Raw genomic sequence first — 14,550 nt, 5'->3', positions numbered from 1 at the left:
TGGGAGCTCGCAGCCATCCCCTGGGCTGACGGGTGACATGCCTGCCTCAGTACAAGCCGGGGCTGCTGATCTCTCTGCCCCGGGTGGAGATGAAGGCACGGAGTCCATTCGGGAGAGAGTGGTGGCCGGGATTACGTTCCTAAATAAGGAGAGAGACAAGCTCTACAAACTCAGAGCGGAGTTGAAGTGACTGAGAAAGCAGAGAGAGAACATGTATAGCCGGAACCGGGGATCCATGGATACTGAAGTCCAGCTGGCTAAAGTCCGGGTGGAACACCAGGAAACCATTGTGGCCATGATGGAAGGGAGAGATGGGCCTTTCAAGGAGAAGCTTTCTAATGTGAGAAGGTTTGCAAGGATGGCAAAAATGGAGGTGGAGGAGACCTCTAGTTCTGACCCCCTGTCCCCTCAGGGTGAGGTAAGCAGCCCTATTCCTTCTCAGGAGGCGTGCTGAGGGTGATCCAGTCAATGGAGTCTCCAATGCAGGGGAATTAGCTGGTGTTTGATGGTGAGGACATCCCTGATGACGTGCCTGATAAGATAAAGCCTATCAAGCCCCAAACTGTGGATAAGACTGTCTTTGTGCCATTTAAGGCAGCAACTAATGCTGACCATTTGCCCAGTGACACCCAGCCTGGTGATCCCATGTCCAGCAAGGCTTTGACTGATGGTGTCAGCAAAATGTGCATTTAAAAAAAAAGACATTTCTGCAGAGGGACTACAAGTGGCAGCAGAACCCATTAACCCTTCTTTGGCCAAATCCAAAGCTGCGTGCCCAGTCACTGCTGCTGAACAAGGCTCTATAGTGCAGCATCAGGTGACCCATGGGATTGAGGTGGAGACTGTGGCTACACCTGATGAAAGGGTTAATGTCTGTGTTAAGGACAATCCTTCCAGCTCAGATCAATCTGTGAATAGTAATGTGTAGACTAGCGCTCTATAAGTGTGGGGCCTTGGCCCTGATAAGCCTACCTTTGCTCAGGTGGTAATCTATGCTCCTCGTAATGCCATCAAGGCAGGGCTGCAGTTAAAGGGGAACTCCACTTCCAAGCAAGTTGTTCCCCCAAAATCTACCACTTTGAGTAGCCCAGGGTCGGGTCTAGGGTCTCTGGCCTCTGTCGGGGGTCCAAGGCGAAATGTCATCATAATTAAATGGGAAGGTGGTGCAGTCCCTCCCAGCAAGGCGAGTGGTGGTTGATTTGATCTTGGGGATGGGGTTCAGGGCAATTTACCTCTATGCCCTCATTCATGTAGCTGGGAGCCGGGAGTACACCATAAGCTTCACCAGGCCAGAGGGTCCTGACCTGTTTTGGGAACGGTATGAGGCTCAGTGCAGGTCAAGCCTGGAATGGGAAGGTCTGGCACCAGTTGCTGTCTCAGAGAGATCAACCGTGGAAAAAATAACCATCATCCTCAGTAATGAGAGTGTTCCTACTCAGGACCTAGAGGTCTGGTTGAGGCATTATGAAGAGGTTTTGACAAAACCGGATACAATTCGTGATCAACGTAACGTCTGGACTGGGGGTTGGTTGGTGCCAGTCAGGTTGGCCAGGGATGGGAGCGTTGTCCATTAGCTGCCCTCTTCTGCTTTTATAGGGAGGGACAGGAAGACTATTTTCTATCCTGGTCAGCCAAAACTGTGTCACCGGTGTGGAGGAAATGGGCACTTTAGCTCCTCCTGTTTAGCTTTGATATGCTCAATGTGTCTGGGTAAGGGTCATGTGGCCAAGGACTGCACTAAGATGAGGTGTAAACTGTGCTTATGCCTTGGCCACCCCTACAGCCAATATCCTGAGGCTTGGCACAATGTGAAGCAAGAGGTGATGGATGAACTGTTGAGGCTGGACAGGATGGAGAGTGAGGCCCCTGGTGTAACATCCTCCTCTCCGGTTACTGCAAGTATTCCTTCTGTTCCTGTCTCTGTGTCCCCCCAACCTACTGTACCTGTTCCCCTTGTATCAGAACCTTCCAAATCTGTGCCCCCTGAGTCAGTTATCCCCTGTGAGTCTTCTCCTCTCAAGTCTGACTTGAAGGAAGGCCCCCCCCCCAACCAGGAGTGGTGGAGGATGGCAAAATTTGTGCTGCCATCTCTTCTGAAAAGAAGTTTTCTGTGAAGAATTCTAAAAAAAAAAAAAGCAAGAGATGAGAGCATCTCTGAGTCTAACTGGCAGTACCGAGAGGGGAGAAGGAAGGTTGTGAGGCAGAAGAGGCGGGCGGTGGGGGACGGGAAGCTCCAGTGTCTGTCTCCAACCATTTTTCCAATTTAGATATTTCCTCATCAGGAACTTCTTCTGAATGTAGTTCAGAATTTGAATTGGAGTTTCAGGAAGCCTCAAGAAAGAGAGAGGCTTCCGGTGATGAGCAGCAGATGGTGAGCTAAGAAGCAATCTACCCAATAACCCAAATGGCGGTTCCCCCTCCGCTAAAACTGGTGACAAATGTCGCCAGCATTAAGTCGGTAAGCGCTCGTTCTATGGCCTTCTTTTTGTTCAGCCAATTAGATGCTAAAATTTTATTTTTGCAAGAGACTAGGCTCACGTCCTTGGCAGATATTCATATGGCCAAGAGAGAGTGGAGGTATGGTCCATCTTACTGGTTTCTTGCGGCTGAGCCTTACAGCGGTGAGGCGATGTTGTTTAAAACCGGCATGGTAACTGTCCGGCGGGTTATTGAGGTGGAGATTGGGAGATGTATGGTCTTAGACATCCTTGTGGGAGGGCAGGACCTGTGCCTAATTAATATTTATGGGGCGCACACAAAGTGGGACAGGAAATGCCTTTTTACAAGGATCAAGCCATTTCTCTTTACATCCCGGCAAGTGGTCTTTGGCAGTGATTTTTATACTGTGACCAGGCCCAAGGACAGGAAGGACTTCAAAGACAAGCTGGGATATGATAGCTTTTTTTTTTTAATAGTAATAGTATGGTTAGGGATGCTGGTCTTGTGGATGTGCACATTAAGAACATTCCAGACGACACAGGGTTCACCTTTCATTAAGGTAATAGCCAGAGTAGGATAGATAGGTTTTTTTTAAAGGAGACCTCTGCTTTCTCTCCCCCAGTGGTGCAGGCAGTAGAGTTCTCTAATCACTGTATGCTATTTGTGGTCTTGAAGGCTCTAGATTCCCCTCAGAGGGGCAAGGGCATCTGGAGATTGAATTCAACTCTCCTCAAGGAAGAACATATTAGACAATCCTTTTGAGGTATCCTTTCAGGCACAGGTGACCATCCTGGACTTTTGTAGCAGCAAGGCTGAGTGGTGGGAGCTGACCAAAAAGAGGATCGCTGGATTCTTCAGGGGCCTAGCCAATAGAATGTAGTTTGATAGACACATGACCTTCCAAAGGTTAAGGAGGAAGCTGGATATTCTTGTCTCGAGAGGAGGAGATCCTGGGGAAATCTCTGAGGTTAAACGCCTCCTCAGGAAGTGTCAATGTGACCGGCATGCCTCTTTGGTTCTGGAGAGGGACTATAGGAAGTACCACTCATCTGACCCTTACCAGAGCTGCAAACAAGGTGTAGCAGTTAAGACGGTCGTTGACCTTAAGGATAGTACAGGTTCCTTGACAAAGTCCAGGTCAGGGATCCTGAAGGTCGTGGGGTCCTTTTATGCTGAACTTCTTGGGAGGAAAGAGCTTGATCGAGGCAAGATGGAAAGCTTTTTGGACTCTACTCCAGGTCTAAATGGTGGACATGTTCCATTGATGAATTTGACAGAGGAGATCACAGTTGAAGAGGTGATGAGGGCAATTGAGTAGCTAGCCATCAAATAGTCAGTTGGACCGAATGGCTTGACGGCTGAGTTTTACAAAGCTTTTAAGTCTATTCTGGCCCCGCATTTAGTAGAGATTTTTAACAGCTGCCTCGCTGAGGGGACTCTTCCCCCTTCCATGAGGCACTCAGCTGTGATTCTCCTGTCAAAAGGTAAATATACTTTGATGATTGACAATTGGCACCCCATCAGCCTTCTCAATGTCGATAGATGCTGGCGAAGATACTTTCCTAGCGCGTCAGTAGCAGAGTCTTTGCTTTCTCGCCATCAGCACTGTTCGGTCCAGGGTAGGAGCACCTTTACAGGTATGTTTAGATCTTGGTTTAGGCCTTTTCTATGACTTTGGGAAGAAGGTGGCCAAGTGAAGAATCTCAGGGGTCATTGTGGTCAGCTTCCAGCCTGTGTCTCTCCATGCCTGAAGTTGCTGCGGCAGTGGCGATTGTTGGCTGAGGATCTCAGATCCGCTCTGAGGAATGTCCTTATGAGCTGGGTCTTGAGCGAAGTCTTTCATGACCCACTGGCCTTAAGGGATTGCCCAGGTGAAATTATGAGGGAAGGGTTAAGGCTGTTTAATTTGGATAGAGTCCCCCTTAAATTTAAGGATCTGGCCTGGCTGTTCTTCCACTGGAGGCTCTATGTTCGGGGCAATTTGAAATATCGCAGTGAGATGGATCATAGTTGTCCTCGGGAGGAGTGTGCAGGGGAGGAGGAGACTATGGACCATTTTCTGCTTTGTTACCCGTTTAACATAGAGGTATACAAACAGGTGGGGTGGGCCCTTGGTGCTCCTTTCCTCTCTAGGCTGGGTTATGCTGAGTGGGTGTACGGAGCATTCAACACTGGTAGGGTTTTTTGTTTTGATATGCTTTTTTAGTTAGCCTAGTAGTCCGTTTATTTCACCTGTCAGGTCACCACTCGGTGTAAAATCCTTCCTGTTCAGGTGGTGGTGTGTGACATTTTACATGAGGTGGGGAAGATTCGGGTGCTTGAGAGAGACAAGTGGGGTCGGGGGGCTTGGTTGAAGGCGTGGAGGGGTTTCAAGCCTCCATGACTACCAGGAGTCTTTCCGGGGTGTGGCTGTGTCTCTTATCACCCTAGTTTTTTTTTTTTCTTTGATGTTCAATTTTTGAAAAATGGCTGCGTACATAGGTGATGGGTGGACATAGGTGATGGGTGGACATAGGTGATGGGTGGACATAGGTGATGTTTTTTACTTTTGTATAAAATTATGTTGCTTGATTCTTTTCAATAAAGATCAATAGTGCCCCATGTCAGTACGAAAATTGGTTCCCCATCTTTTTTGTCCATGGGAGGAATAGTGCCATATGTCAGTGCGAGAATTGGTTCCCCATCTTTGGTATCAGTGGGAGGAATAGTACCCCATATTTGGTGTCAGTGCGAGAATTGGTTCCCCATCTTTGGTATCAGTGGGAGGAATAGTACCCCATATTTGGTGTCAGTCCGAGAATTGGCTCCCCATCTTTGGTATCAGTGGGAGGAATAGTGGAAATGATGCACTAAGAGCCGGGTAAAGGTGAGCAAAAGGCCACATCTAGCCCACAGTCCTCAGGTTGGAGACCCCTGTGCTAAAAGATCTGCTCACTGCCTGCTGTCAATTACAAGACGAGAGAGGACCTGATGGGGAACTTGTATCTCGATTTCCCCTGTCAGGCTCCGCCCACTGCAGCCTCATTGGTTGTTAGGAGTCTGTCGGCTGTAAATTTGACAGCGTCCTTAACAACCAATGACAGGGAGGGAGTAGCAGCAGCGAATATGCGACTCTGCTACACTGTGTACAGAAACAGGCACTCTGCCTGTCTCTGTACGCCAATTTAGTTTACAAACTATTTTTATTTAGCATACAGAATTTTATAAAAGAGAATAAGAAGCTTTCAGGAGAAACAGTCAGTTCAATGTAAATATAACAGAACAGTGTAAGGATGCGATAAAGCATGTCATATATCACATAAAGTAAATAATATGAAATGGTTATCTGTACGCTAATTAAAATGATTGTAAAGGTAGAAGGTTTGTTACCTTCATGTATTCTATGCATTAAGGTAAAAAACCTTCTCTGTGCAGCATCCCCCAGCCCCCCCAATACTCACCTAAGCCTCCTCTCGATCCAGCAATGTGCGCTGGAGTCTTGACTATCCCAGGACTCCCTCTCCTCATGGGCTGAAACAGCAGCAGGAGCCATTGGTTTTTGCTGTTGTCAATCACAGCCAGTGAGCCAATGAGAAGGGAGAGGAGCAGAGCCGAGCCGTGGCTCCGTGTGTGAATGGACACTGAGCCTTCTTCGGTGCCGCCATAGCAAGCTGCTTGCTTTGAGGGCACTCAACAATTAGGGAGGGACCAGGAGTGCTGAAGTTGGACCTGAGAAGGAGGATCTGGGCTGCTCTGTGAAAATCCACACAGCAATTACCACCAGTTTCGTTCTCTATGAACTGCAGGTAATTATTTTTGAATTTGGTGCATTAATAGCACACTTTGCAAAAGTGATGCTATTAGGAACGACCTGAATCTGCTGCTCGTCGGTGACGGTCAAGTCACCGAAACGGGCGCCATGTGGGGAGGTGCAGCATGGTGCGGCGGCAGCAGGAAACACTCAGTTGCAGCTAACAGAACTTGTATTCTTGTATATTGTAGTTAACCTTTGCAATTCACAACAAGCCCGGTGGAAAGACACCCAACCGGGAACACTCACAGGATATTACAGAGATGTGCAGCAGAGCAGGTCTCGGATGTGCCAACAGCATCTGTCATGAGGGGCAGAATGCGACCTGGCTGGTCCATACCCAAATGGTTAGGCTTCCAGGAAGGATACCATGACCCTATCATTTCCCTACTTGCCTGGAACCTCTCGTTACACTACCCACACGCTAAATGCGTGCCAAACCTGGGAGCCAGGGTCTTAAATAGACTCTGCCTAACCCAAGATGGCTGCCACAGTCCCATGGGGCTGAAGCATCCAATCGGATAGCTTCTCCAGGGACCTAGGAAATGCGGCCTGGCTGGTCCATACCCAAATGGTTAGGCTTCCAGGAAGGATACATGACCCTATCATTTCCCTACTTGCCTGGAACCCCTCGTTACACTACCCACACGCTAAATGCGTGCCAAACCTGGGAGCCAGGGTCTTAAATAGACTCTGCCTAACCCAAGATGGCTGCCACAGTTACATGTGGTGGAAGCATCCAATTGGATAGCTTCTCCAGAGACCTAGGAAACCATAGCAGAACCATGTGGCTCGACTTTCTCTCCCTGTGCAATGCCGCTGCAGTTGAGCACTACCTGCTGTGGGGAAAGTAGACTGCACCTGCCTACAGGTAGAAATTTTTGAATTTGGTACAGGTCATTTTAAAGGACTTTAGCGCCAAAAATTGTCCTTATTTCTTTTTTGAATTCCCCCCCATTGAATATCTGGCTAAATCCAACTTGATCAGAACATATAAAACATATTGAATCTTTCCAACAGGCAGCAATAAACACTACAGAGGGCCTAACCCCTTCTTGTTGCTTTAAATTAGCCATGCTAATGTCGCCATGTTGCAACCACATCAACTGGGGAAACTTCTGCCTCGGTTGGCATCTCTGCCTTTATAGGGGCTTGGAATGGTAAGTAAGACCTGTAGAAGAATCTGTACTGGATAACGAGTCTGTTTCCAGTCTCTGGGTGAGCAGGCTCCCTATCCAGTGCATTGAGCACGACTTTTTCTCATACATTTCTGCTGCATGTTCCTGGGATCATATGTGTGATTTCAGATTGGATGGAAGGTGGTAACAATTGACTGAAAATTTCCACATGTATGGTCAGCTTTAGACTGGGAGCCCCCGAGCAATGTTTAGGAGTGTGATGGAGCTACTGATAGCTAGAAGGTCTCCACTGTGCTACAATGACCTCCAAGGAGGGCGGACAGAAGGGATTCTGGGAACTAGCCACTGTTTATCTTATAAGAACATGTAATGCAGCCCTGAGAAGCTGCTTATGTCTTCTCCACATAACATTCTCTCCCTCCTTCTCAGGAATTTCAGACTAGGAGGAAGCACACAGACAGCCCACCAGACTCCTCTGTTTCCCTTGAAACAGCTCAACTCATGAATGAAGCTGACCAACTTTGTTCCTTCTTCCAGATGGGAACTGACTGGCCACCAAGACTCTCCTCCTTCTCCCACTCTGCAATCAGTCTTTCTCAAATCTATTTACTCCAGAGGAACCTTTTAAATGATGCTCAGGTCTCCGGGAACCCTTTCTAAAATTAATTTATTGGTGGGTCAGTGGGAAGAAGGCTCCTTACAATGGTGGTGAGAAAAGAATGTCCCCCTAAAAGTGATAGTCACTTGGAAGAATGTCCACCTTGGTATGGTTGTCAGTGGGAAGAATGTCCCCTTTGCAGTAGTGGTCGATAGGAAGACTGTCCCCCTTACGTTGATATCAGTGGGAAGAATATCTCCTTTACAGTGGTAGTCAATGGGAGAAGGATGGGAGGGCTCCAGCAGCCCTGACCCATCAGCATGCATTGGTTGTAGCTAATTAACCACTTCCCGTCCGGCCCATGTATATAAACGGCCGGACGGTGGCAGTGCAGGGGCAAGTTGCCAATTATAAACGGCGCCCGCCATTTTGGACTGTGTGCACTCCCTGGGATTGCTGTACGGGACCTCTGTGTGAGGTTCCGATCATGTGATCGCTGATTGGCCAATAAGTGATCACATGAAGAGAAGTAAGCAAGATGTCACTTCTGACATCATTGCTTACTACGTGTGAAATCTGTGAATGATCACAGAGATCACACGGTACAGGGCTATTCACAACAGCCCTGTACCATGTGACAAGCTATGACCAATCACAGCTCACTCAGTATTTCTCAATGGCTGCAGGAATTCAGCCAGAGAGAAGGAGAAATGATTGTAAGCTCGAAAGAGCAGGGCCCTCGATCCCCTCATGTTTTGCATTGTATTGGTATTGTTCTGTCACTTGTTCTGTCCCCCTTTGTAATGTACAGCGCTGAGCCAACTATTGGCGCTTTATAAATACTGTATAATAATAATAATAATAATTGCTTTTACAGCCTTTATGTAAAAAAAAAAAGAAATCTTCATCACCCCCACACGTAGTACAGTGTCACCATGGTGACACTGTACTGCTAGGGTGATGGTATGTTAAAAAAACATAAATAATATAAAAAAAGTAAAAAAAAATTTTGAATACATTTTGGCCAAGATTTAGGAAGAAAGATTATTTATTTGCAAAATTTTATAAGAAAACACTTTTTTTCTTAAACTTTGGACTTGGTAGCAGGCAATACCCAGTGTCTTCTGTGACACCGGCACTAGTAGATTAGGTTCGGGGAGAAGCTCCCTTTTGCACAGACAATGACACAGAGGTCCCATACAGCGATTGGTGTTCCGGACACAGCGGGCACCGGATCGCGGTGCCGTGCGCTCCCAGGCAGCGCGCACAGGCTAAAGAGGCGGGCGCCGTTTATGAACGCCAAACCGTCCCTGCACTGCCACCGTCTGGCCATTTATATACATGGGCAGGACGGGAAGTGGTTAAGATTTGTCTCCTTGAGGCTGAACTATCCTTGTGAGCAAGCCAGGAGTGGTGAAATGCGTCGAGGAAGGTTGGTTGTTGCCAGGGGCGGACTGACCATTTGGAAACTCAGGCACTGCCCGAGGGCCTGGGGTCAGAAGGGGGCCCCATGAGATGCCCCTGGTACCTTTTTCATAGGCTTTTTTGAGTTTGGGCAAAGACACAGGGGCCCCATGATCTCCTATTGCCCGGGGGCCCCATGAGTTGTCAGTCCGCCCCTGGTTGTTGCTTTTAAGGGCAGAGGAGAGATCTGGGGTCTAATAGACCAAAGATGTCTCAGTGAAGAGAACCTGTCACTGCCCAATGCTATCACGAGGGATGTTGTTCATTCTTTGTGAGAGCAATACAATTGAAAAAATAAAAAAAAAAGTGAAATAAATAAAATATATTTTAAAAAAAAAGTATCACAGATTAAGGTAAACGGCATAACGTACATATATGAGATGAAAGCATTGATTTACTCACAGTACACTGATAAATGGGATTTCTAGGTAGTGGCGACTTAGAATAAATTGCTGTGCCAGATAAGGAGAGTCAACACAGCAGCAAAGGTGAATTAATGAGTAATCAAACCGCAGCTACTCTACAATCAGTCCTCATGCACATGGAATGTTTTTACAGCGGCTGTTTTTGGCTTTTGACGGTTTTTTATACAGCCAGTAAACCCCCCGACATGTTATCCTATGTGTCCATCCCCCCCATGTTATCCTATGTGTCCACCCCCCCATGTTATCCTATGTGTCCACCCCCCCCCATGTTCTCCTATGTGGCCATCCCCGATATGTTATCCTATGTGTCCATCCCCGGCATGTTATCCTGTGTGTCCATCCCCGGCGTGTTATCCTGTGTGTCCATCCCCGGCGTGTTATCCTGTGTGTCCATCCCCGGCGTGTTATCCTGTGTGTCCATCCCCGGCGTGTTATCCTGTGTGTCCATCCCCGGCGTGTTATCCTGTGTGTCCATCCCCGGCGTGTTATCCTGTGTGTCCATCCCCGGCGTGTTATCCTGTGTGTCCATCCCCGGCGTGTTATCCTGTGTGTCCATCCCCGGCGTGTTATCCTATGTGTCCATCCCCGGCGTGTTATCCTATGTGTCCATCCCCGGCATGTTATCCTATGTGTCCATGCACACAGACTGTAATCAATGTTTATTGGCTGGAAAAAAAACGAGAACTAGTGGGTTTCTATGAGGTTTTTAGCTGTAAAAACACTGTAACGCTGAAAAACGCAGCAAAATGTGGTAAAACGCTACAAACCGGCGTGTTTTTTTTTACAAAAAAAGCTAGCAAGCGTGGAAAAACATTGCTAAAACGCCACTAAAACGCTAATGCAAAAAAATAACAGCTGAAAAATGCATGTTTTTAACGTGTCTTTACACAGCAAACATGATCAGCATTATCAAATCGCCGCGTGTGCGTGAGGACTTAATGTACAATCGGGGCACTCCAAGTAAATGGCTGTGGTGGTATACATACCGTATGTGTGGCTCCCTAAGGGGAACCTCTGACTGTTGGCAATTAAAGCAAATTTCCTGTTATTGCAATTGGTTGATATGCAGTGCTTGGCTCTGAATCTTCAGCCAGCTAGTGTTGGGGTCCAATCTTTAAGGGGGTGCACATAAGTACAGTCCCTTTTAAAGTCGTCATGCTGTAATTCAAAACCATTAGTTAGAAGTTGAGTCTCTGCTAGCAGCAGTAAACTAATCATGGCTCTCACCAGCCCCAGTAATACAACAGCCTTGATAAACAGCAGGAGTCTGCGAGCAATTCAGTGATTCTCTCCTGCTGATCGGCTGTGTCCAATCACAGCCCAGAACCCTGTGTTGGTAATCAACACAGGGCTCTGCACAGAGGGCGCAATCTCTCTGCAAAGCAAGAATGAGAAACAAAGAGGTCTTAGTAAAAGCAGCACATATTCCACACATTGTTAGGCACACGTTTAACCCCTTGATTGCCCTAAATGTTAACCCCTTTCCAGCCAGTGTCATTAGTGCAGTGACAGCATATAGTATTATCACTGTATTATTGTCAATAGTGATGTTAATGGTAGTTCGTCAGTTCCCCTCAACATCAGTTAGTGCCAAATTGCCTTCTGCACTATCACAATCCCATTAAAAGTCACTGATCACCACCATTAGTAGTATTAAGTAATAAAAATTCCAGAATATATCCCATAGCTTGTAGACACTATAACTTTCACACAAACCAATCAATATGCACTTATTATTATTATATCGAGTTTGTATAGCGCCAAAGGGTTTACTCAGTGCTGTACAATAGAGGGGGGGACAATACAAGAAACAGAACAGCAACAACAACCGTACACGAGGGGTTAGAGGGCCCTACTCTTTCGAGCTTACAATGTCACGGATCCAACCCACACGCCCACGGTGACTACCTAACCGAGGTGTGCACGTCTGGCCGTGACTTGGGGTAAAGAGGGAATGAGGGGGACTAACCATTCACCATATATATAAGACCGGCCATGATACACTTTCACAGCCCGCACTACCTCAGGCCACCACTAGAGGGAGACTCCACTCCAATGCTGCTGGCTGACCACACACAGGCAGATACGAATCTTATATACAATCTGGTGCACGCTAAGGGTTGGGGAGCAGTCTAGCAATTGGCACACCCTTCTAGGATTCCTCCAGCTATCCTACAAGCTAGAACCCCAGTGTTAATCACTCTGTCCACACACCCCTACACCAGATACACCACAAACAGTAGGTTGCCACCACCCAACAGTTTGTCCGGAGACTGGTCTGCTGGGCCACCACACAGATCTCTGTCTGGCAGATCTGCTGCTTTACAATCTGCATGCAATCTGCCAACATGCAGTGCAATTGCATACAGATAGGCAATGAACTTGACCGAGCATATATAGACACTACAATCTCTCCGGAGATATGAGCCCGAGGTAAGTACCCAGAAGTCACTTATTAATTTTATGATTTAATATCCTGAAAGTGGGCAGTGCATAATATATGTACAAAGAAAAACAATTACAGAAAATGCAAAAAGACACACAATTGGCTAATGACAGTACTAATCACTGTTCAGCTGTCGCAATCAGGCGCCATATAACCATTTTCTGCTTTTCTCTGGGATTCTACAGAGGCTACAAATACAGTTCTACATGCAGATGTAGCCTACAGTGTGTCCAATCACAAGGAAGTATTTTCATTTCTCTGCCACTAATAATTTTAGCTTTCATGAGAGATGAAATATTTTCCTTTGATCTGTGGATATACCTCAAAGCTTGACAGACCAGCAAGATGGACCTAATAAAGTGGCTGGTGAGTTTATTGTATACAGTATAGGGGGAGATTTACTAAAACTGTAGCACACAGCTACAGCGATCAGCGACTTATAGCGTGACTGCGGCGGGCATTCTGACACTGGGGGGGGGAACTAACTTTTTGTCACTGACATCCCCAGTGACACCAATACAGCGATCAGTGCTAAAAAAAAAAAAAAAAAGTATGGCTGTGCTGTGCAGAGATCCTCAGCAATCACTAGGCGCTGGCAAGTAATCAACGGCTAGGACCCGGTGATTGACAGCCGCGGCCGTGAATGGCGGCACAGGTAGGGCACTGGGGAGGAAGGGGTTAACATTTTGGAGGCAATCAAAGGGTTAACTGTGTGATGGGAGTGCTTTCCTAGGGGGTGGGGGGGGGGGTGCTTCACTGTAAGCACACTGATTGGGGTGGCTCTGCTCAACCATCCCGAGCAGTGTGCCCAAACTGACAGGAAGGAGGGCTTCACTGTAAAGAATGCAGCCCTCCTCCCTGTTGGTGATCGCCGGTAATCACCGTGCACCAGCGGGTAATCACCGACCCCTATTGGCGGCGCTGGCAAGGCGGTTGTGAGCCTGGCGCTCGCCCCCTACCTAGAAATGAAAAATCACGTATATATACACATGTGATTTTATGCACCCGTGCCGCCCTGTAGCAGTATTTCTGCTATAGGGCAGACGGGAAGCGGTTAATTGAACATGCTGACCGGTTACTCTGCGCAGTTTGCAGCAAATTCTGTGTGCACCAGGTTTAGTAAATCTCCCCTCATTATATTCATACAAAATTCTTCCTCCAACACTGGAGATGGAAGAGATAAATATCCAAAAATTCAATAAAATATCCAACACTTTATTGTACAGGTAAAAACATCATAAAAAAAACAAATATATATATATATACACACACACACACACACAGAGATATATATATATATATAATTCTCCTTTAACATTGACTGCATCCTACCATTTTTACACACACCTCTGACATCCAGATCCTTCCTTCTAGGATCACTGGCAGAGCAATACTTGCTCTTGTTGTGGACATTAGAGGCCGGAAGGGGAAGATGAGGAAACACTGGACACCACGCATGTGCAAAACTACTTTAACTGCAAACTTGGCAACCTGTTCCATCTGGATTTTCTTTTCCTGTGCAGGACTGATCCCTAAGAGAGAGGCACACTGCTGGAGAGCAGAGGCTGGCGTCTTCTGGAAGATGAATGAGCCCCGATGGCGTGTTTTGTTTCCTTTTCTTTGGGAGAGAGGTAAAACTAGCCATAGACGTTGGGCCTTGTTAAGGAACCCTGGATGTTTTTGACACTAGTCTAGGGGCGTCTGCCATTGCTTTTTTTTTTTCTGCCTGTAAACACCCCTGCATGTTAGCCCATGTGTCCATGCACACCCACATGGAAGAAAAATATATTTGAAATATATTTTAAAAATATTCTTCCCAAATATATTGCCCTATATTTAGAAATGCTACAATTTTGGCCGTATTCAATATATATATATATATATATATATATATATATATATATATATATATATATATCTACTGCATGTTGAAATGCGTTTGTTACAAAATATATTAAAAATTATTTTAAAAATCCATTTCAAATATACTGTACGTCTTTAAAAATACAAATCTAGATTTTTGGAAGGCATTTACAAACAGGGGCGGACTGACAACTCATGGGGCCCCTGGGCAATAGGGGATCATGGAGCCCCTGTGTCCTTGCCCAAATTCAAAAAAGCCTATGAAAAAGGTACCGGGGCATCTCATGGGGCCCCCTACTGACCCCGGGCCCTCGGGCAGTGCCTGAGTTTCCAAATGGTCAGTCCGCCCCTGTTTACAAATACCGTATTTTTCGCCGTATAAAACG

At 46.7% G+C, this 14,550-nt stretch overlaps 1 protein-coding gene across 1 annotated transcript in view; it reads left to right on the top strand.

Annotated features, from left to right (window-relative positions):
* The first annotated feature begins 13,750 nt into the window (after positions 1–13,750).
* The window catches only part of LOC149440563 (uncharacterized), a 58,440-nt gene continuing 57,640 nt past the window's right edge, over positions 13,751–14,550 (top strand). The window contains exon 1 of the mRNA XM_089658452.1: positions 13,751–13,932. Within this exon, the coding sequence (XP_089514578.1) occupies positions 13,758–13,932 (175 nt within the window). The 5' untranslated portion in view covers positions 13,751–13,757. The remainder of the gene's footprint in view (positions 13,933–14,550) is intronic.

The sequence above is a fragment of the Staurois parvus genome, unplaced genomic scaffold (genome assembly GCF_062004578.1).
Source record: "Staurois parvus isolate SC_StPar_1 unplaced genomic scaffold, SC_StPar_1.0 ptg001070l, whole genome shotgun sequence".
Taxonomy (NCBI): Eukaryota; Metazoa; Chordata; class Amphibia; order Anura; family Ranidae; genus Staurois; species Staurois parvus.
The sequence above is the reverse complement of the archived record's forward strand: the minus strand, read 5'-3'. Positions and strand labels throughout refer to the sequence as shown.